The sequence below is a fragment of the Dendropsophus ebraccatus genome, chromosome 6 (assembly GCF_027789765.1).
Source record: "Dendropsophus ebraccatus isolate aDenEbr1 chromosome 6, aDenEbr1.pat, whole genome shotgun sequence".
NCBI lineage: Eukaryota > Metazoa > Chordata > Amphibia > Anura > Hylidae > Dendropsophus > Dendropsophus ebraccatus.
In genome coordinates, this window is record NC_091459.1 from 101,147,387 (window position 1) to 101,172,342 (window position 24,956).

Sequence of the window (24,956 nt, forward strand, 5' to 3'; positions counted from 1 at the left end):
CAGCCATACAGTCGTCTATGGAGTCTGTAGTGTTGTGAGCCTGAGGTTCTGTAGGTCCTTCAACTCTAGCAGGGAAGGAGTAGGTAATAGGGGCAGCTTGAGGCATCTACAAGGACATGAAAGAAGGCATAGCAACAAGTTTCAAGAGGGCGAGTAGCCACCTATATAAGAGAAGGAGACTATGAGAAAGGGGGTAATGAGTGGTAGAATATGAAATAGTGGGGCCCATAAAAGGCAGTCTATGTGAGAGTTGAGGCTATCAGGAGCAGTCGGGTCTTTTAGTCTGATTTGAGGCTTAAATTAATTTTACAGTTTGGTCAGAACTAGAGATGACCAAACCTCGAGCAAGAACCTGAACATTTTGCATTTGATTAACGGTGGCTGAAGAAGTTGGATGCCGCCCTAGGGAGTCCTGGAAAACAGCCTACAGCCTGTAGCTGTATCCATATTTTCCAGGCAACTATAGGACTGCATCCAACTTCTCCAGTCGAGAAGTTGGATGCAGTTGGATGTTAAATACAAGAATGGTTTAAAGTTTGCGTTGGACATTTTTTGTATAGTATAGTATGGTATAGATTTACATTTTGTATTTTTGTATTTTGTATCTTCTTAAGTATTGAGTTCAATTTGGCTACTGACCACCACCCAGAGTTAAATGTGGCTGACATGGGGTAAAGATTGAGGATTCTGGTGTAAAATAGTTATATGATCTGGAACACCCAATTTTAAAAACAATTACAGTGGCATTCCTCATTTTTCATCTTCATTCCTTAGAGCATAGGTTCTTAACTTTTGATGCCATGAGCCACATTGATCTTTGCATGATGGTCAGTAGTCACAATCATGTTCCTGTATATTGTACTTTTTAGGTGAATCAAGATTAAACCCACTCTTAAATTAGCACATCATGACTTCACCTGATGTTGGGACACCTATAGGGTTTTTCTAAGGAAAAAAAAAACACACACACACACTTTTCATTGTGCTAATATTGTACACTGAAATATATCCTATGTGAGTATACCTCTAGATTGCTGCCCCAGTTCTGGGAGCCACTGAAGGCTGCAGTCACAAGACCAAGGATTTCCATGGAGATAAAGTCCTTCCAGTTCGTTCAAGTACAAAAACATGTCTTTAGGCAATGATGATAACTGGTTATCTGACAGATAGATGTGCTTTATAGATGAGGTTTTAAATATTTGTATGAATCGCAAAGTGACAAAAGTGTCTGTGTGTAGCTGTCGCAGTTCATTTCCTTCAAAGTGCACCAGTTTTAGGGCTGTGAGTCCATAGAATAATTCTGGGGACAGGAATTCCAGTTTGTTGTGATCCATGTGTAGCCTGACCATACTCTTCAGACCGCGGAATGTATTTTTGTGGAGGGTTTTCACTTTGTTGTAACTCATTTTCAAAACCTAGGGATTGAGAAACAGACATTAACATGTAGAGATATAAATATAACTATACATTTCTTTCTTCAATCTGTAGTTTCCATGTTCAGTGGGCTGTGGTAGGGGTATCCCCATCTTGACATTTATGGCATCTCCACAGTAAATGTTTGATAGATATGGGTCCCACCCCTGGCACCCAAACCTTATTAAGAGTTAAAGTAGCGATCCCTCTTGGCCGCTCTGAACTGCCTATAGCAGCTGAAGCTGGTTGGGAAGCCGGGAGCAGCAAAACTGGGCAGAGTGACCCGGAATCTTGGGATAGGTGTGGATTTCATATATATATATATATATATATATATATATATATATATATATATATATATATATATTGGGGTTTGCCATAAATGTCAAGATTGCAATACCACTTTAATAGTTTTTCTGTTCAAGCATGACACTGCAATTCAATAAACACCAAAGAGAGTAACTTTGTGTCATGCCCATCAAGCAAGGAAAATGGTGCCTAGTGTCCTGAAGCAAATATACAGGCCCACATGTACTAATGTGTCTGTGCCAGCATTCTGTCCAAAAAAATGGGATATGGACCTTTTCTCACATTTATTATGGTTTTAGACACTTTTTTGCCAGGTCTGAAAAGATGATTTGGCCCAGGGTGCAACACTGTGTGCTAAAAAAAAAAAAAAAAGTGTGCCAAACTCTTGGTTATTCCAAACACTTTATAGAAACTAGTAGTTGGTCTAAATTTAGAGTAAACAGTCTTCAGATTTATCAAACAGCTTGTGCCACACACTGTCTTCTCCTCTTAGTTTGTACATAGAAAGTTTTAGTATATCAAGGCCACTGATGTTACACACTGTACGCCATGCTGATAAATTCTCTCACTCAGTACAAAGCGGGGTACAATTTGACTATAGAAAAGCCTTAAATGAAGCATAGGTGAGATATTCACTCTCATTGAAGAGATCAGTGGTATTAAGATTTATTTTCTTGGCAATTCTCTTGGGAAAAAAGAATGCAAATCCATTTCCCTCCTTTAGCCAACCAGTGCCCAGTTCTGATGAGGGGTGACAAACCTGAAACAGCTGTTTATAGATGAGCAACTCCTTGTTTTGGAGGAGATTAGAGTCTCAGCTAGTATGAGAGTTTTCTCTCTTTTGAAGGGGAATGAATTTGCACATACTGTATTTTACCCATGGAACATTGCCTGAAAATAAGTCTCTGTACAATTCCGCTGAAAGTAGAAGGAATATTTGGAGAATGCCAATGCAAATTTATTCTGTAGCCTAACCATTATTCTGTATATGTCCCTTTGAGTAACATAACTGTTCCCTGTCCAACTCTACAGACTTCCTTTCCATATATGCTTGTTATTCATGTAGTTTGATATGTGCGTGGCATTTCATACCTGCAATGAGGACAAGTCCTGGAAAGCATTTTCATGGATTGTCTGTATTTCATTGCTATGTAACATCAGAAGCTCCAATTTCTTCAAGCCAGTAAAGTCACCCTCTGTCAGCTTGCTCAGGCTGTTGTACCTGGTATCATGCAGTAGAGTATACAGAACAATGGTAAGAACATTATATATAGAAGAGATACTGCAAATGAAATAATGAAAAAAATCTGGAATATAAAGTGCAGTTCTATCTTCAGGAGTATGAGGTCATCCATACAGGAGGATACTTTAGAGAATTCTCTTGTCTAGAAACTAACTTCATCATTTTTCTTGGAAATCACATATGCTACATTCACTTTTACAAGTATTTTCTTTTTTTGCTGGATTCTTGCCACCAGTTTTATGGCTTTTTACTGCCTAGGTTCTGGGTGCTGTGATATTTCTACATACTGAACCACTATAGTCAGGAAAGAATAAATGTACACATATGGAGCATATTTAATAATGCACATGTGATAGAATCCAGTACAGTTACGATATTTAATAGCGGATTGACTGCTTCAAAGAAGGATCTTTTTATGAAGGCTAACAACTGCAGAGTACAAGCACCAACTGACTGCTAGAGCACATTATAAGGAATCTTCACACCTCTCAATGATTGGGTTTTGAGATCATTCAATGATTTATGTTACCATTAAAGAGATATTCCACTAAAAATATTCTTTGCATCATTAAACAGATAACAACTATCTTTATTTTTTAAATCAGATCATATTTATTATAGTTTTTCTTACAAATAGACAAAAAGGAAAGTTTCCAGAACAATTGGAGTATTGGAGACAAATACGAAATCGTAAAACAGGGAGCATTATCCAACTGTGAATCATGTCATACAATCGGTTATAACACATCATAACTACTGTATATGCAAAGAGATGTATAAAGTCTGATATCAACAAAGGTGATATATAAAAAAAAAAGATTAAACAAAACAAAAGAGAACATGTACATGTCTTATAAACATTTATCAGAATCTGAACAATCTGCCACATCCCTCTTGTAAAGCGGGATTCTTGGGCTGGTAAACAGGTCACATAACGCATTATCGTACACCAGTACGTTAGGGTAGCATTGTACCATTAAAGTGCATTTAGAAGCATCTGGAATGGATTTCTACAAATCCTATGCAATCTAGGTTACGGCAAGCCAGGAGTATCCACCCACCTACCCCATATGCTTTCGAATTTCTTTATACATATCCGCTTCATATATACCCCCCTCTCCAGCCTAATCACTGCATTCATTCTACGGGTAAAATCACTCACTGTCGGCGGGTCAGCATGCGTCCACTTGGAGGCTATAATTTTCCTGGCCTGATAGAGGATTCGCTTTATACCCAGGGCAGTGTAGTCATCAGGTTGAGTATTCCCCAAGAGTCCCAAAATACAATGTTTAGGCGCAAGGGGCAAGGCAATACCAAATACATCTCTCACTAGAGCAACTATTCCCCTCCAATATACCTCCAGCTCCCTGCAGGCCCAAAACATATGTATAATGTGTGCCTCAGTTTCTCCGCACCTTGGACAGTTAGAGGTTGGCCTATAACCAATTTTATGGAGGAAGTACGGGGTTTTGTACACTCTATGCAGTAAGAGCAACTGAGGCATAAGCTGAGCCTCACATAGGGACAGGGACGGTGTCATAGTTAAAAGCTCATCCCACTGTGCATCGCTCAGCTCGCCCAGATCCCTACCCCACTTCTCCCGTGCCGCCAATGGTTGTGCGTGTATTCGGGCGGATAACAACTCCCCATATGCCATAGAGATAGCCCCCTTCGCAGAGCCCTTATCAGCCGTATCCCAGAGCAAGGAGTGGGAGCCCAGACTAATTGTAGAGAGGCTGTTCTGTGCCTGGAGGGCATGCCTTAGTTGTAAATATTGATAAAACATTCTATTTGTTAAAAGAAAGTCGTCCTTGAGTTTCTCAAAAGTAACCATTCCTCCCTCCTTCCAAACTTGATTAACAAAATAAATACCTAGCTTGTCCCATGGGGAGAAGCCCTCAAGTTTGAACACTTCCGGCAGTCTAGGATTATGCCAGAGTGGTGTGAAAACTGTCATGTCCCCCAGGCCCAGGAGAGCCCTCACCTTCTCCCACACCCGGGCCATCAAGAGCAATGTAGGAAGCACTCTCTGCCCACTTTTTGTAATTGCCGAGTCTACAGCTCCCAGAGGGGGTGACAGGCCAGTAAGCCAAGAGACTAATCTGCCGGAGATACCTAGGCCATCCCTCTGCCCCCACCCCTTCATGTGCTGTAACTGAGCCGCTAAAAAATAGATATATGGGTCAGGTATGGCGAGACCACCGTTATCTTTGCCTCGTTGCAATGTTTCCAGTTTTATCCTAGCAGTTGATTTCTTCCATATAAGCTCTCTAAAAATAGTATTAAGGCGTCTAAAGTATTTATTCGGGATCCACATCGGGGAATTATGTAGTATATACAACACCTGTGGCATTAATACCATTTCAAAGGAGATTGCTTCTTCCCACAACAGACAGGGGAAGCCTGTACCACGTATCCACCTTAAGAACCATCCTAGAAACTAGGGGGAGGAGGTTATCAGAAATATAATTTTTAGTGTGGGGAGTTACAACTATACCCAGGTACTTAAATCTGTTTACTATTTGCAGGGGGATATGATCAAGACTATGCTCAGGCAAGGGTGGGTTCAGGGGTATCACTGATTTTCCCCAATTGATAGTGAGTCCCGAGCTACGGCCAAAATTAGTGATAATAGACATTATAGGGTCAATAAAGGCAATTAGGTCATCTGTATACAGCAACATATCGTCGGCGTACAACGATATGCGCTCCTCCCCTCCCCTCTAAGGGAATCCCACTATATCCGTGGAGTGTCTAATTAAGCAGGCCAGGGGCTCCACTGCAATCGCAAATAACAGGGGTGACAGGGGGCATCCCTGTCTCGTGCCCCTGAACAGTGGGAAGCTCTCTGATAGTCCCCCATTTGCCCTAATCCTGGCCCTTGGGTCCGTATAGAGCAACCGAACCCATCCCATAAAGTCCTCTCCAAACCCCATGCGCCTCATTACTGCCCATAGAAATTCCCACTCAACGCTGTCAAATGCTTTGGCAGCGTAGAGTCAGACCACCGCAGCATGTCCATCTGACCTTTCATGCGCCTGAATATTAAGGTATAAACGTCTAAGATTATGTGAGGTTGCTCTATTCGGCATAAATCCTGAGTGATCCTCATGGATCAGGCTCGAGACAACTCTAGACAGGCGACTGGCAAGGACCTTCGCTAGTATTTTTACGTCTGCCGTCAGCAATGAAATGGGTCTATATGAATCGGGGCACACTGGGTCTTTCCCCGGTTTCGGGATCACCACCACTATAGCTTCCCTCATTGTAGAAGGGAGTGTACCAGACTGTAACGCTTCCTTGTACACATCCAATAAGTGGGGAAGTAGAACCTCGCTATGTTGCTTATAGAACTCCCCTGGCAAGCCGTCACCTCCCGGAGCCTTCTCATTGGGGAGAGAGCGAACAGCCAACTCAATCTCCTCCAAAGACAAGGGCTCATCCAGTAACTCCCTCTGTGCATTTGACAATGATTGAAGGGGAATACCCGAGACATAGTTGTCAACATCCTGGGTGGTCATAGTTCCTAATTTGGACATATAGAGATCTCTATAGTAGTTGCAGAGGCAAGTAAGGATATCTGAGTCCGACACACAAGGTTGTCCATTAGGAGCTAGCAGTTTAGCAATATGTGTAGAGCCCCCTTGTGCTTTAGCTATCATAGCCAGCATATGGCCAGCACTTTCTCCCTCATGGAAGAAAGCTTGTTTAGTGAAGAAGCGTTTATCCTCCGCTAGATGCAATAAATGGGCCTTTAACAATTTTTGCGCCTCTTCCCAATTTGCCAAGGAGCTAGGGCCAGGATCAGACACATATGTCATCTCGGTTTCTGCAACTCTATTCTTATAAGCTGTTTCCAATTCGCATGTTTTGGATTTATATCTGCTAATTTTTTTGTATATACCTCCCCCTCGTGTAGGCCTTCATGGTGTCACATACCGTAGCCATTGAAGCTGTCCCCTTATTGGAAGCAAAAAACTCTCTCAATTCATTATTCACATCATCACCGGTGTCAACAAGAGTTAACCAGAACGGATTAAGCTTCCAAATAGTACAATTTCTGGGCCCCTTCCCCACCCCCCCATTGTAGTTGGATATGTATTGGCGAATGATCGGAAACACTTCTAGTTAAGTATTCCAGGGTATATATGCAGGATAGCATGCAAGGGGTACCCACTGCCAGGTCAATTCGTGAGAGGGACCGATGCGAACTAGAATAGCAGGAGAATTGGCGAGTATCAGGGTTTCTGATTCTCCAAAGATCACATAAGCCCACCTCCGCCAGAGTATGGGCCAGAGGGGTAGGACCCCCAGTACGGGTATCATCGTGATGGCCATGCCTATCCAAATCTGGGGACAGGCAGTTATTGAAGTCCCCCATCAGGAGCGTGGGCAGATCGGGGAGGGTGGACAATACACTTAGAATCCTTTTAAGGACAGTACCATTGTAGGGTGGCGGTATATAGAGGGCAACTAGAATTTGTGTTTCTCTATGTATAGTGCAATGCAGACAGATGTATTGTCCTTCAGAGTCCACATGGGAAGAGTGGCACACAAAAGGAACATTTTTATGCACGAGGATGGACACACCCCTGGCATGAGTAGAGTAGACTGAGTGGTAGGCATGGGACGCCCACTTCCGGGTGAGATGTGTTAGTGTTTCCTTAACCATATGCGTTTCCGAGAGGCACATAATTCCCGGCTGGTAATCTTTAAGCACATTAAAAACTGCGCATCTCTTATTTAAGTCCCCCATGCCTCTCACATTCCACGCCACCACATGACAATTGTTAGCCATAATAATATCATACAGAAAGTAGTAAGCTCAGACCCGCCAGCACAGAAAGGAAAGCAGTTAGTGAGGGAGTAAGTAGAGAGATACAAGACATGTACATTCAACCACAACACGGAAAAGAACCAAAAACACAAAAACCATAGACATTGCCTCATGAGCCAGAGGCCTGGGGGCACCCAAAAACCCAGCCTGAGTACCATACAGTCAAAAACAGGAAGCCTGAGTTCCCAGGTGAAATGCTGAAGGAGCTAAAATGAGAAAGGAACAGGCTTCGGCTCCTGCCAACATTAAACAATAACTTGAAACAGCTCTCCAGTGCGCTTAAGCAGAAGGACATTTTACCGCGGCAGGCGGAAAGAAAGATATATAGAAAAACCAGAGGTGGGGAAAAAATCCCAACTGTCCTCTTCCATAGTGTCCATGCCGCTTCTTCCTAGAAAATACAGTTCAGTGCATCAGGAGTCAGTTAGTCGAGTTGCTGCGCCGAATCCTGGCCTCATTACTATCCAGCCATTCTGCTGCTTTTTGCGGTGAATCAAAAAAATGCGTAGTTCCCAGGGCAGCAACTCTCAATTTTGCCGGGTAGATCATGGAGTAGATAATATGTAGGGCCCTTAATCTCTTCTTGATGTCCAAGAACTGGGCACGTCTCTTTTGTACTTCTATGGAGAAATCCAGAAAGATGGATATACGGTTCCCGTTAATAGTGAGATCAGTATGGTCTCGGGCGGCTCTGAGGATAGCATCCCTATCTTTGTAATGGAGGATTTTCAGCAGGATAGGGCGTGGGGGAGCCCCTGGTGGTGGATCTTGAGTAGGCACTCTGTGAGCCCTCTCTATGGCGAACAGTGAAGAGAGGACATTAGTAGTAAACTTCTCAATCAGCCATTTTTCAAAAAAATCACTAGCGTCTTTCCCCTCTACTCTTTCTGGCACACCGATAAGGCGTAAGTTACTTCTACGCAGATGGTTTTCTAGGTCGTCAGATTTAGAGATGAGCAACCAGACATTGTGGATAACACGTTTTAAGTCTCTGGCCCTAGGAGGGATCTTGTCCTCCAGCTCCCCCACTCTATTCTCCATTTCAGTGATACGGTCATTAGTCTTCCTTAGGTCCTGTCTTATCAGGGACACTTCATCCTTAATAGATTCCACATTATTATTAAGAGCCAGGACTACAGAGTAAACGTCTTTCAATGTCGGCTCTGTAATCTGTGCTGCGTCATGCTTCAGAGGGGCTCCAGTTGCATAGGCAGTCTCCTGACCGCCATCATCAAGGGCATGTGACGGCCCTGCAGGTATATCTTGGGTGTGCCCCTCCGATCCCGGGGAGTCCTCTGCCCACTCAGCTGAGGATACTGTCTCAGACTCACCCGATTTGACCACCGCACTGTGTATAAAGTTTTCAAGCCGCGCCGCCACCTCCTTCATGCGGTCAGGAGCCGCGGCGCCATCTTGCTTCACTGGCATGGCACTGCCTGTGTCTTTCCCGGTCCTGGTACGGGACTTTGTACCTCCCCGCATCTTTAATCACGATCGCCCACGTCCAGAGGGTGAGAAGAAGCGACAGGTGAGCAAACAATGCCGATATTCGCGCTGGGAGAAGGATAATTGCCGGATACTTAGGCAGGAGCACTAAGACATGCAGCCGCTCACATCGCTGGTCAGGCCACGCCCCTGACGACTACCTTTATATGTGTGTATTATCATGTAATTACACCACTTACCCCCTCTGGACACTGAAAAGCTGCTAGACGGAATCCTCTCAGTCACGCTTCTGCCTCCTTCCCCCTCCCTTTGGAGACATGGATCACATGTCCTCCATCCCTTCAGTTGGCCTGGTTAGAGCTTACAATCCTGCCCACTGTAGAGACTGCGGACATGTGATTGACTGACATCCCTGTTCTGAGATGTCAGTGGGCCTTGCCTTTCCCCCATAGGTGTCCGTAGCCTTTGAAAATTTCCATACTGTGCTGTTGTGAAACATTCTCCTATAGCCTCTTGCTGCTGAATGTATGTGTGTCTGAAAAATAACATGGATACATTAAGCAGCAAGAAGCTGTAGGGGAGTGTTTCTCAGCAGCACAGTAAGGAAATTTTCTAAGACTATAGCACTATATTCTCGCAGCGGAATGAAAATCCACTGTCAAAGCGGAGTGCTATAGACTTTACACTTAGACGAGGGTAATGCACGGTGTGCCGGAGGATGTACACATCTATAGTTTGCTGGCAAGCGCCATCTTCACATATACAAAAACTTAGAAAAGTGCGGGAGGGGTATTAAAAAAATTGGGAGAAGTAGGATATTAGGACCAGGTTTTTTTTTTGAACTTTTTACTTTTAAATGCATGGGCAGAATACCCTTTAACTTCTATTATTGTCAGCAGGGCACCCCTTTTTACACTATGAACAGTGCTGCAAACATTGAGCAATCAGTGGGCCCTTTACACCAAAGGTAAATTGAACTATTTTATGAATAATCGCACCAGTGTAACAGGGCCTTTACTCTATGCTCTTATTCTTAGAACAAACATTAACATTTTACTTTGATGTAAAGAACATTACATAGTTACCATGGGATAAATGATAAATATTTACCATGAAATAAATAATACGTGTAGCGTGTATGGGTCTCTCCCAATCGACCACCGACAAATGATGTTGGTGGAGGTAAGGGTTGGGTGTGGAAAATCACTGCCTGGCTGCTCTGGCTGTGGCTTAACCCTTCTCTCACTTTCCAGTTTATGCAGAGGGTGGAGGCTGGATGGAAGAGATAACTGGCTGCCAAAAAATTGTTTGATTGTCAGTTATTAAAGGAGAAGTCCGGCAAAATTTTTTATTAAAGTATTGTATTGCCCCGAAAAGTTATACAAATCCCCAATATACACTTATTACGAGAAATGCTTATAAAGTGCTTTTTTTCCTGCACTTTCTACTGCATCAAGGCTTCACTTCCTGGATAACATGGTGATGTCACGACCCGACTCCCAGAGCTGTGCAAGCTGTGGCTGCTGGAGAGGGTGATGGCAGGGGGACACTGAGGGACACAGGGCACTGGAGGGACACTGAGCATCCCTCTGCCATCATCCTCTCCAGTAGCCACAGCACACTGGAGAGGATGATGGGGGGCAATACAATACTTAAATAAGAATTTTCGCCGGACTTCTCCTTTAAAGGTGTATGGCCACATTTAGACTAAGGTACAGACAGGGCCACATTTGCCATGAGGTGAGATAAGCATCTCTCCTTGGGCAGATTGGAGTCTCTGAGGGGACAGCACTGGTCGCTATGCAGTGCACCATGAACAGGAGCAGCCAATTCCTGAATTGTACCGTACAATTAATGAATGGCAGAGGGCAAGATTTAGGAGATGGACATTCTTGCTTTAAGTTTGAATCAAGTTGCTTAAATAATCTCTCTACTGTTTAGTGAAGAGTTGAGACCTGACTGCCTCCTTCTCCTGGCCCCGACTTTACATCTGTCTCATCAACTGCCATATTATTACGTAGTACTGGCACAGCAGCTGCAAGAACTGCCTCTGTCTTCTATTGGCTGACAGGAGGGTAAGGATAGCTTCATACATATGGTAGCTGACTGAGCCTGTACAGCAGGTTACAGAGGTTGTATGTTCTTTCTAGAGATCTGCACACCATCCATGCACCGCTGTACAGTCTCCATGAGTCTGAAGTTTTAATTGGATCTGTCAGTTTTTTTTTTTTTCTTGGTAGCAATTAGACTATGCTGTTCTGCCCATCAGAGGCAACAGAGGCCTGATGTAATGGAATCTAAATTCCAGTGTGAACAGAGCCTTACTCTATGTCCAGTAAAAACCATGATTATGGTGGAACCATTTATCTGTTTCTGCAATGTTAACCTTTAATTACTGTATATATTTATCCCAATTTACTGTATAACTACTGTATATACATTAGTCAGGTACTAGAGTCTGTCACTGACAGCTCAGTGTTATTTCAGTGTCTAGGGAAACAGGAGCTGTGGACATCTGGAGATCATTAGCTACTCTTAGCTTTTTCCTCTCTTTTTCACTTACAAATCGATTTCCCTCATAGTAAGGCATTTATGTATTTATTCCTCAGGAGGAGGTTGTCTTTTATGTTATTAAAGAAGCAGCGGCCCCATGGTGCGTATATAAACATTCCCTCTAATATGTATCTGAAATTCTCTCTGTGAGCTGTTAAGAAAATAAATAGACTGGTTAATCACTATTAAAGCATGGCGGCAGCATGGAGAAATGAGCAGTGTACGTATACGACTCTCAGGTTAGGAGAAAGGCTCAATATGTCTTAAAGGGCCGAACCATCGTTGTCTTTTTTGTATACATATGTAAAAATAAAAGAAATTTTGGGATATTGAAAAGACGCTGTCTTTAACTGTAAATATATATATATATATATATATATATATATATATATATATAACAGCAGCTTAGCAGGAATTGCCTCATGCTGGGAATTATGCCTGGTGTTACTTTGGGTTCCTCTATTAAGCCAACAAATCGACTTCCGCTATATGAAGTTCGGACTAATCCATACTTACTGTAAATTAGCTTATCTTTATATATGGAATACAGATTTACAATGTCTCAATGAACATTATATCCTCACTTCTGCTTCTGATGTGTCATGTGTCATAGCTTCCGTTGACTTTAAGAGTCCATGGGGGTTCCAGAATTTTTGACTTTTCATCAAAAACATTGTAAAAGGTGACAGAAAGCCAGATAAAGCATAAGAAAGCTTCTTTGAAATACAGATATAAAACTGGTGACATACCTTAAACATATGGATTCATCTGTATTTTGAACACTCTACATAGACTTGAATAAGCGCTTGGCTTCTGCGAAACAGATTAAACTAGCATATGCTATATTTCAAATAAACATATGCTCCAGGAAATGTCCAAAAGATTGATAAGGACAGTATGATGGACAGAATAGGATGGAAAATACATCCATGTAAAAATAGCCTTATATCCCACGTACCGTCCCACATACAGCAGCCATAGTTTCCTTCGTCTATCTGATTTTATATAGAGGCAGACACAGGTTTGTACTGTATATAGGATTCAGAAGAAAAGATGCACCATGCCTCATGGAGGAAACATACAGAAGCACACAAAGTGCCTAGAGCACCATAAACTGCTTAAAAAGCAGCTCACACCAGTTTGCATTAGTTTTTTCCCCATTATCCACTAACCTCAATGATAAAAAAAAAAAAAGCATTTTCCCCTAAATATGTCGCTGTTTATGGTCAGCGATGCCAGATCCTGTGAATTAAGGGGCTGCATCTCTGCTGTGTAGGAGAAAAACAGTGAACAACTGTAGAGCTGAATCAGCACTGTGGCTGCTTCATTCTCAGGATCAGCGAGGGTCTCAGAGGTTGGCCCACAACAAATCATAAAGTGATGGCATAGGCCAGAATTAGGGTTACTGTTAGGGCATTGTCCTATTGTCCAGGGACCTATTCCGCAGCTCCTTCTCACCTTATGACATTCTTAGTTCCTTGTTTCTCAATTGTATCCACTTATAGTTCAGCAAATCACCTCCCACTATGCAGACAGGCTTGAGAGACTAGACTCTCTTAACAGCCTCATATCCATTCTCACATTTCCCTCTAACACTGTGCTGTGTGTCACAATATGCACTTAAAGGGGTTTGCCACTTTATAGTAAAATTGCTCATTGTACAATATTAGTAGGTGTACCCACAGCCCTTACTTACAGCAGCTCCCTGTGTACCTCATAGAGCTAAAATCTGTCTTCTCTCCTCCAGACTGGGCAGTCCTCCTCTGTGGTGAGTCTGTCCATAATATGGCCGACATTGAAGATCATGTAACCATGCCCCGCCGCCAGTGTCCTCTATAGGCATACACAGGCTCAATGTTGAACACTGAGGGGTGGGGCATGGTCACCTGCTCCTCTATGTTAGCCATCTTATGGACAGACTCCCCACAGAGCAGCCCAGCCTGAAGGAGGGGAGTCTGATATTAGCTCTACGAGGTACACAGGGAGCTGCTGTCAGTATACACAGTGAGTATAATTAATACTGTACACTGGACTATTTTACTATAAAGTGGCCAACCCCTTTAAGTACCATCAGATCCTACACCATCCCTACTAAACAAGGGGGGTTATACATCCAAGGCAACCTTTTTATACCTTATGGGGGAGATGAGGGTCTCTGAAAAATTAAAGCTGAAATCTGATTGGTTTCTATGGGGTACAACTCCACTACTCCTCTACACAAGGTTTGATCAATCTCAGCCTTACATTTTCTCAGTGTAAACACTAATTTATAATGTCTGCATATTTTACATTTGAACGTATGGGACATACCCTAAATTGATGCGCTCCACATCAGTCTGGATCTGCTTAGGGATGACATTGAGATATCTGAAGGTGCAATGGACTTCTGTTTTAACATAACAGGCACAGGGTTTGGGACATGCCATGCCATGTGCAGGAAGTACAGCAAGCCAAAGGAGAAGAACATAGCCAGGTAGACTTGTATGATGTCTGTCTGATTTCATCCTTACTGGTTATTTTAAAGTAGCATCACCCTAAGAGAAAAGAAAAGAATGCATATTTTGTAAATACTTGTAACCTGTGATACAAAACTATAAACAGGAGAAAGTTAACTTGTGACCCATTTACTTGAAATATGACTTCAAGTGTTCTTGTCATTTAAAAATGACAATAAAGCTTTAATTGGTCAGGGCATGGGTGCTGAGCGCTTGGCTAAGCCCTGCTTTTCCCATCTCACTTTCTTCTGAATAGGATCTCCCAACCTGTCTATTAATGCAAATCGTTATACTGTAAAAAATAATTATACTGTAAATAAAATAATGGCGCTGGAACATCTTTCTTCACAACTTGGCATTGTGCTCTTTTATTCCTCCTGGAAATGTTTGAATACATTTTCAAAAAGGTGTTACTCATCTCAGGCCCACACTCCTGAGATGAGTCCGAGCCATTCATTTTCTATGGGCGTCGGACTCATCTCAGGAGCGCGTGTGCATGGCTCCCGACGGTGATATCTCTGTCCCGGGACCGGCTCCAGGCTCGGGACTTGAAGAGAAGGGGTAAGTATAAGGGTCTCTAGCGGGGGGTCGGGCGGCCTTCACCCCGGCAGGGAGGGTGACAGGTTCCCCTTATATTTTCTAAGAAACTCATTTAAAAAGATTACAATATGGCTGCACTTCCTGTTGTTACTTTTAAATGGCAATATATCTGTACCAAAATAAAAAAAATATATATTATCATTAGCTTTCGGCATCTGAAAACTAAGATCAACTTGACTGCTCAAAACTTTTGACTTTTGACTCCAACAGTTTATTCAGCCATAAGTGTCATACAAGGTTTTGACCAGTGATGGTCTTTTTCAATTGAGATATATTTGAAAAAGACCAATGGTTGAAACATATGGAACTTGGCTGAATAAACATTGGATTCGCTGTTGAACTGGGGGTCAAGTGCTGAGCAACCGGGTTGGGACAAAACCTAAACGTTCGGCAAGTTCGCTCAACATTATTTAGAAATCGCTCTTTTTGTCTTTTAGCCATCAGTGCCTTTATTATTTATTTCCTCTACATTATACAACTCCAACATATACCTCAATGCAGTGCACAGATTCACCATTCACATTAGTCCCGGTCTCCAGCTGGGCTAACTTCCTTATCTTGGACAAGCAAACTTTAGGGCCACTTTCATAGGAAGCCACGTAACCTACAAGTATGTTTTTGGAGTGTGGGAGAAAAGCACCTGGAGGTAACTGAAGCGGACACATTTCTAACATACAGCACAACCTCCAAGCAGATGTTGCCCTTGGCCTTTACTTTATTGAAACTGAATGATAACCACCTTGCTCTTTTTGGAAACATGATGCCTTCTCTCCAGTGTTTGAGCATCCAGATTTTGGATCCTTAATTGAACTCAAATTGAAAGGATTGGTTGGTTTGAATTCTAAAAAATTCTGGAAAGTATGGATTAGGTTATCATAAAATGCCAAGAAAGTGTTATGTATCTTTGTAGATACTATACTTAATATTTGTAAGACTAATGACCATCTTAAATAATCCAATAGAATGGGCAGATGCTGAACATAGTGGATGTTCTATGGCACTCAATAGAGATTCTTTGACATGTTTCTTTGCTGAAAAGGGAAGAGTGGTGTTCACTGTTCACAGACTGGGAGAAAACAGGTGTCTGACCAATGGGTAATACTCATAATATTTATAATGTGCTCAAAGGTGCAGGTACAATTGTCAAGTTTTATTCAGTTCAAATTCCATGGTAGCAGAATTTTTTTTTTCACACTATTGAGACATGTCAGTAAAAAAACGTCATTTTTGGTAGTTGCCATCTAAGCACATTCTGAGACTCAAACCTGAATAACCCCAATAGTTGTAACTTACAAACATGTTTCATCCATTAACAACATTCTGAAATTGTCAAAGCACAGACCAGTGCCAAAGAACGCGTCAGCTTCCCGGTTGCCAAGCAGGCATTCCAAGGAAAACGAACTATTACGAGAAGATGGATAGCCCTGGCTAGGTAGGATTCCAAGAAGAAAATATGCTGTGATCATTTTATTGACTTTCCTTTCCCTTCTTCTGCAGAACGTGGGTTCCAGTAGTTCCGTCTTGTAGATGAAACATGAAGCCTTTGTGTATGTGAGGGCCTTCCTGGTGGTGGTGATGGGGGAATGGACTGGGAGACTGGCAAATAACCACAGAAGTTATATAAGAGCTAGAGACTAGTGACTGCATCCAGTGTACAACTCCCAAGGTATCTATGGGGATAAGGACCAATAGGATGAAATGCTCTGTACAGCACTGTAGAATACATTGGTGTTATATAAATACATATTGTTATTATGCATCTCTGTGTTTTGGATGGTTGTGTTAACATTTCTGGCTGCGTCTTATTGTAATCCCTTTATTATTTTATTACCGGTACACTTGTACATTGTAGGGCAATGGCATTCATTTCTCTATCCAGCTGAATTCAATGAGTTTCTCACAAAAATGTGTATATTATATGATCTACTTAGAGATGAGCGAACCTCGAGCATGCTTGAGTCGATCCGAACCCGAACTTTTGGCATTTAATTAGCGGTGGCTGCTGAAGTTGGATAAAGCCCTAAGGCTATGTGGAAATCATGGATATAGTCATTGGCTGTATCCATGTTTTCCAGACAACCTTAGAGCTTTATCCAAGTTCAGCAGCCACCGCTAATCAAATACTGAACGTTCAGGTTTGGATCGACTCGAACCCGAACCCGGTTTACTCATCTCTAGATCTAATCTGTTCTTGGTCGGTACAGGTAGCACCACTTAACCCTATGATTTAACTTATTCTTTCTAATAATATTGTACAAGTGCCAGGGGCATAAATACTTCATGTGTACTAATGCAGACATAAGGGGGGGTGCTCTATGATGAGGGGTGAGTTCTATGCTCTTTGTGTCTGTCCTTAACAAGAGCACAACAAGTTGTTCATACTGTGCAGATTTGGGCTATGCTCACACTACGTAAAAAACACGGCCGTATTCCATAACAACGGCCGTATTTGCGCAAACAACAGCCGTTGTTATGAAATACGGCCGTGTTTTTTACGTAATGTGAACCCAGACTTGGTCAGTATTTTGCACCCTTATTAAACAGGCAAATCCAGGGCTACATTCAGAAAAATAAAAGTATATTTAGGTTCAAGTTTTTTTTTATATTAATGAAAAAAGGCTGACATCTGTGCACTGTATAAACTGCAATTTGGTCTTATAATTAGAATTGTTTACAGTTGTGCAAGGTACAGTATGGAGACTGGAGTCTTAACTGGAACTTTCAGGAGCGTTCTCTGTATTACAGCTATGGATGCAGAAAGCTATAATACATGCATGAATGGGGTACTGGTAATTCTCTCATCATTTCTATGTAAATCAGTATACTAGGTAGGTAGCCCAATTGAAATTTCATGTGGATCCGCTGTTAATCCATCAGCAGACCACAGATCATAGTATGACAGCCTTCAGTCCTATTCATGGGCAATAGCCTGCCCAAATTGGCCCTTATCTTACAGTATTCAGATTTCTTAATGAGAAATCTGAATTTTGGCTTATATTGTCATACCACTATTCTAAGAGTAAGAATATTTTGGGAATTGACATTTACACAATATATATATACAAAAGAGCTAATTAAGCGGAAACATTTATATGTTAATAGTGTTCAATGAACTTATGGCTTTCAGATAAAGGTAAGTACATACACATGTATAAAGCGAGAACAGTACCTGGTACTTGGATGTTGCAGGATTCCCCTATGTGATGTACAGACTGTACAGTAGTGCGGCTCACAAGCGGAGTGTCCACCCTAATAACACAGGTTAATGATACTGTTATCCCCTCCAGATGTCAGTGATGTTTCTTTGCTTTTATGGCTTTAAACCTCTCCATAATGAGCCGGAGACATGTGCAGTGAGTGTTCCTCCAGGCATTGTATTACATGCAGCACACACTTCACTTATGGCTCTTATTTGTTTCCCACTGATAACTGTGCATCCAGCCTGTGTGATTTGCTGTGTCCTCTCTAGAGCTTTGCAGCAGTTCTGCTTCTCACAGGTCTCTCTCCATCTGTTCCCAGTAAAGGCAGAAGTTGTCTTTCTATCTCTTCATATAGTTTTGGAATTCCTTTCTTGAGTCATCAGTCTGTGTCTCCCCTCTGCCCCCTGCAGTCTTCCTCTGTGTTGGAGAGAATATAGGAGCACAAGGAGAGTGGAGCTGCAGCCCAGCATCACATCCTAGGAGTTCACAGGAGGAACACAGCACAAGGCATGCACCATCTGATGTCACTGACACCCGATATGCTCCCTGTATTTTTGGTAACACAATGTATGCATCCCTTCTAAATGTCAGTGCAAGCGGTTAAATTTAGGATTACGGACAATTCAGAATAAAAGAGTGATGTCACCAACATTGATCGACATTGAAGTAAAAATCATTGCTGAAGACTAGTAAAGGCACTCCAGCACCTACAGCCATATAGTGACCTTCACTGCATGCAACCTGTCCTGTTATTTCCCTGTCCATGTAATAGTATGACAAATCACTTCTGCTGTACATTTACCATCACTTATACCGATAAGATTTGCCAGGCTGAACAGTTATTACTGATATTACACTGTGTACTGTGATCTTCCCAGTGACTTGATAATTGGCAATGTCTTAAAGGGGCTATCCAACGTAAGAAAAACATGGCCAAAACTCTTGTCTCCAGTTTGGGTGGGGTTTTGCACCTCAGTTCTATTGCAATGAATGGAGCTTAAAAGGGTTATCTAGTGCTACAAAAACATGGCCACTTTTCCCCCTCTCTTGTCTCCGGATTGGGTGTGGTTTAAAACTCAGTTCCATTGAAGTAAATGGAGCTTAATTAATTGTAAATCACACCTGAACTGGAGACAAGAGAGGGGGGAAAGTGGCCATGTTTTCATAGCGCTGGATAACTCCTTTAATTGCAATCCACCCCTGAAATGGAGACAAGATTGGTGATGTCTCTGGAAGAAAGTGGCCATGTTTTTCTAATGCTAGATAACACCTTTAAGGCCTTATTCACACTTCCCGTATTTTACGGATCCGTATTTCTGTATTCGAGTTAGAGCACATTGATGTCTATTAGGCATCAGTAGATTACAATGATGCAAACCAATGTGGACCCAGATTTATTTCTGGATCCTATCATAGCAATCAATAGGATCCGCTATTTTTTACAGATTGTAACCGGTTTGGCATCCGTAATTCTGTAAAAAGAAACACGGATGACTCATAGGTCAGAAGGTTGTGTTTTTATGCAACCACAAGCGATTATGTGACTTTTTTAGGGTAACCTACTAACTTTATTAACTAGTATTGTACAGCCAGTAAAAAAAAAAAAAAAAAAAAAAAACTGATTTACGGAAATACGGATGCAATACAGATGCCAAATCCGTAATTTTTAGCGGATTATGCTGGGGTACTCTACGGACTTGAAAACAAAACTGAACATGTGAATAAGGCCTAAGTTAGTAAGTTATCAGGGTTCTCAAAAGAAACAGTACAGTTGAAAACAAAGTATTACTACTACCCCTAAACATGTATAGATAAAGCAGCTGTCATGACTTCTTAGTGCTCTACAGAAAAACCTAGATATAGCCAATGTAAACATTGTAAATAAGGGTACTCAACAACATATAGTAAAGTCCCAGTGCTAAATTAACCGTCTGGTCATAGTCCTGTGATCTATAGATGTCCACTTGTAAGCTTGTGTCGATGAGTTGTGTTGTGTAGACACATTCCCAGTAGAAGTGGCCAAGCAGAAGAAATAGCTGTCACTATCCTCCTGGTGGTCTCTGCCTTCCTCACCAGGTCGTAAATCACTAACAGGCTGTGTAATGATCTTGAGTGTGGTAATGGCTGCTAACTCCTCTACTGACTGGTGTAAAGAGTGTGCTAAACCAGCTAAAGCCCTGCAGCCATAGAACACCAGCAAACATTCTCTCTACTACTCCAAGACCTGGAGCAGGTAAAGTGACACATCCAAAATAAACAACAAATAATGTGAAAATATCGTAGAATAAGGCTAAAAAAAGCTGACAATCTAAATGGGATAAGTGAGTCAATAAATACAATGTGCTAATTTTGGCCATGGGGCCAGCCTCTCGAGCTGGCAATAGGAATATAAATAAGGTGGCATAAACCTGTCACCCGGCTAGTATCTGAACCAACACAGACATAAAGGCAGACTGAAAGCTGAGAATGGAGAGTCAGTTTGTGTGCAAGCCATGTAGATTAACTGTGTAACATGGACCTCTAGGGCAGTAAATTCCACAAAATAGGAGATAGATTGAAGATAAAGATAGCTAAACATAGATATGAGATAGACGATAGATAGATAGATAGATAGATAGATAGATACAGTAGATAGATAGATAGATAGATAGATAGATGGTAGATAGAAGATAAATAGATAGATAAAAGATAGATAGATAGATAGATAGATAGATAGATAGATAGATAGTCCGCCCCGGCCAAGGGACTTTCTCCGCTGGCGCCCGCTCCTTTGCCTTTGGATGTGCGGCTTTCTTCTGTGCTAGATAGATAGATAGATAGATAGATAGGAGATAGATAGATAGATAGATAGATAGATAGATAAAAGATAGATAGATAGATAGACTCACAGCTAAATAAGATGTTAATTTTATTATTTGCAAAAAATATAAACAGAAAAATATTTAGGCCATGTTCACACATGGCGTTGTTGGTGATTAAGGGGACAAACACACTTGCCGGATCCGCAGCGAGTTACCTCGCTGCGTATTTGCAGCGAGACTCGCTGCGGATCCCGGTCCTATTCTTTCAATGGCAGACAAAATTGCAGCAGAGATGCATGATCCCCTGCAGCCCCCGACCACACGATCCCCCGCAGCCCCCGGCCGCACGATCGCAGCCGCCGGCCGCACGATCGCCCCCCGCAGCCCCCGGATGCACAATCAGAGCTGCAGGGGAGCGATCAGTGCTGCGGGGGGGCCATCGTGCGGCCGGGGGCTGCAGGGGATCGTGCAGCCGGGGGCTGCGGGGGGTGGCGATCGTGCGGCTGGGGGCTGCGGGGGATCGTGCGGCCGGGGGCTGCGGGGGATCGTGCGGCCCGGGGGATATCGTGCAGCCGGGGGCTGCGGGGGATCGTGCAGCCGGTGCTGGGGGGATATCGTGCGGCCGGGGCTGGGGGATATCGTGCGGCCGGGGGCTGCGAGGGGCGATCAGTGCTGCTGAGGGGGCGATCGGGGCAGCAGGGGGGTGGCCAGGTTGTACATTACTGGGTCCCCACTCCTGCCCCGAAGCAAGCAGGAGCGGGGACCCGGTAATGTATAATCTCCGGCGGCCGGGGGGGTTAATGGGGCGGGCTGCAGACAAAATCGCAGCAGGGATGTACATCTCTGCTGCGATTTTGTCTGCCATTGAAAGAATAGGGCTGGGATCCGCAGCGAGTCTCGCTACAAATACGCAGTGAGAGGACTCGCTGCGGATCCGGCAAGTGTGTTTGTCCCCTAAACAAGATACAGTGGCGGAAACTAGAGGGCAAGAAATGATAGTTGTTCCCATTTTGTTCACACAATGTATGGCCGGTCTGAAGGCTTTACATTGTATAGAATTCATTGGTTAACTACCAAATGTGCCCACATTCCAATTAGAATAAAATGATGTTCCTGTGGCCGATTTGTTAATATAGGTTGCAGGAACATGTCAAACAGCAGCTGTGTCAAACAACTGCCGTTGTTTATCCATATTATGAACCTAGCCTCAAACAGATTTAACTCCTTTATTTCATAGATATATTAGAACCCTCTGTCTCCTTTTCTAAGACATCGACCACACATAGTAAATACTTTGCATGTTCCCATTTATGCCTTCTTCGATTTCTTTCTTCACCTGTTACATTTCTACCTTCATAGTATGAAATGGGTTGGGGGTTAAAAACAATGTTGAGATAATGAGATATACTGGGCAAAAGACAAGAGCCCACTATCCAGCTTAACAGAGGAGGGAAATGTATATGTCTTCTATAGGTTGCTTCTTCCATGTCAATTTTATGATCCAGTTGATTGGAAACTTTACATCCTTCAAGTACATTATTGCAGTTGTGACACAAAGATAAAGCCTGTCTAAGTGTCTTTACAGGGTGAGGCTATGTTCACACACAGTAAGAGACTGGCCATTCCGTGACCCGGCCAGGTCATGGAACGGCCAGTCTCTGAAATGATGATCTTTGCAGCCGCCGAGCCGCAGCCGCTCGCTCCATAGTGTGCACTGACAAGGTTTTCTGCGGCCACTATTAACTGAATAGCGGCAACAGAAAACTGACATGTCATTTTTTTACAGAGAGATCCTGGCCAGGGTGTATAGTATGTCTATAGGCTCTGGCCAGGATCCCATAGAAAGCAAGGCAACGTATGTTTTTGCACAAAGTACGGCCATTGCTGCCAATTGCGACAACGGGCGTACTTTTACGAAAATATACGTTGTGTGAACATAGCCTAAATATACATAGAATTCCATCTATAAGGTAGAACTTATCCTTATATTACACATATAGCATTTCATCTGAATGAGTGGCATGTAATGGCCAATGCAGGGTAATGTACGGCCTTTGGGATAGCAGTTGATCACTGTGCTGGGTTAGGTGTTTCACATAAAGCCATAGTCTTAAATATAATAAAAACACAAGCAGATCACTGGACTTTCTTTGTATGCAAAGTAGTCATGTACTGTATAGTATAGTCCTATATTTTGTAAAAATGCCCCAAACTGCTCTAGACTGTATAGAGCTGCGGAAATGATATACTGTAGTAATATTTCAGGTTTTACACATACACTATATTTCAGCTATCACTTGTCAATATACAGGAGAGTAAAGATCCACAGATGCAACTGATCCATAACGTACAAAAAAAACCTCACAACTTTTACTGATCATATGGCCTATATTTTCATTAGGTTTAACATTACTATCTCTTACTGACTCGTGCTGAGACAGTGGTTGCTGTTCTCCCTCTGCCTGCTGAATTCTTCTTGTCCCTGTTATCTGCTGATGTAGGAGGCTTCTTCCTGTGCTAGAAATAACACCATTGTTTGTTGTCCAGCATTGTGTGACCGCTGACCCAATCCAGATGCCATCCATATGCACAGGAACCATCAATGTCTTTCAGTTCTCCTTCTACAGAGAGAAACCTATCTATTTATTTGTTCTACTGGGCAACTATTGGAAATATATAAATGAGGTACAGTTATATTCACACAACATATCATACGTCTGATTTTCACCTGACCTGTAAGAATAAATACGGTCATTTTAGCTATACTGTATGTATGTGTCCGCCATCAACTCCATTACTGCTGGGCTTTTATTTGAACAGGAACCTTATGCAGGAAGAAAAATACATTTTTATTGTTTCCTACATTCCATTGATGACTCTTGATGAGAAATGAATTTACCTACATAACATAAATGATGAGGCCTGACCATTAAAGGGGTTTCCAATAATACGTACAGAATCTGTATTCACTGTAAAAACAAAAGGTTCTATAAGTATTGATGGATGCACCACCATTTCCCTAGTGTCAACAGAGATCTAAATCTGCAGAAGTTTTTCACCCCCTTGTCTTGTGGCACTGACATTCTGACACAGATGACCCCACTGTCATGCCCTGAAAAGGGCAGTAAGTAAACTTATTTTGGTCTACCTAGCTCTCCCTGCTTGCGGCACCAGTCGGCATAGTCGCAGGATACTTGGCTGGTGTTATTATACCGCAGGGTCACGTGTCCCGCCAGACCCATCACAATCGTGGACTTACCGTGGATTGGTTTGAGTGCACAAACTTTGCTGTTCAAGTTCACTTTTCTCTATCTATGACTTTTAAATATATTCAATGGGGGAGAGTTATCAAACATGGTGTAAAGTGAAACTGGCTCAGTTGCCCCTAGCAACCAATCAGATTCCACCTTTCATTTGCCAAAGAGTCTGTGAGGAATGAAAGGCGGAATCTGATTGGTTGCTAGGGACAACTGAGCCAGTTTCACTTTACATCATGTTTGATAAATCTCCCCCATTGTCTCAATGTTTTATTTATTTTTTTTAAATTACATTCCTTCGTTTTTTTAATAAAGTTTTTTTTTAAATAATTTTTAGCAACATTTTCAAAACCAAAGTGCAGACATATCCAATCAAAGCTATGAACATGAACATTAATCAATCACGTCTCACACACCCCAACACAGGTTTTCCCTTCCCAACAATGTGTCGCCTGTTCACATGAAGGGATTGAAAATTCTCTAAGGTGAGAATTGAACACGTTTGTATCCAGTCTAGGCAACACACTGTGAGCTAAATACATCAGTATCAGCACAAATGTTAGACACCTATCATTCTGGAATCCATGCTTGCAGAATTTAGCTCAGCAGAGGGTGGGCTAGGTCTAACACCCTTTTAGAGGTTGTATCTTAAACAACTCAGTACATCAGGCAATTATCATTCCCAACGAGAATAATTGTTGTTTATGTCTTTGAAGGTCATGAATTTAGACATAACCAGACTTCCCCTTTAAGTGTTTAGTTTTTGATGAAGTCATGTCTCGTGGACATGCCGATAATTAGA

The 24,956-nt window shown here is 42.4% G+C and overlaps 1 protein-coding gene across 1 annotated transcript in view; it reads right to left on the reverse strand.

Annotated features, from left to right (window-relative positions):
- IGSF10 (immunoglobulin superfamily member 10) overlaps positions 1–18,488 on the reverse strand; it is a 35,304-nt gene extending 16,816 nt beyond the window's left edge. Inside the window, exons 1-4 of the mRNA XM_069975444.1 lie at positions 18,066–18,488; positions 14,112–14,335; positions 2,815–2,944; positions 1,025–1,415 (exon numbers count right to left, since the gene is read on the reverse strand). Coding sequence (XP_069831545.1) covers positions 1,025–1,415; positions 2,815–2,944; positions 14,112–14,305 — 715 coding nt within the window. The 5' untranslated portion in view covers positions 14,306–14,335; positions 18,066–18,488. The remainder of the gene's footprint in view (positions 1–1,024; positions 1,416–2,814; positions 2,945–14,111; positions 14,336–18,065) is intronic.
- Positions 18,489–24,956: the final 6,468 nt, after the last annotated feature.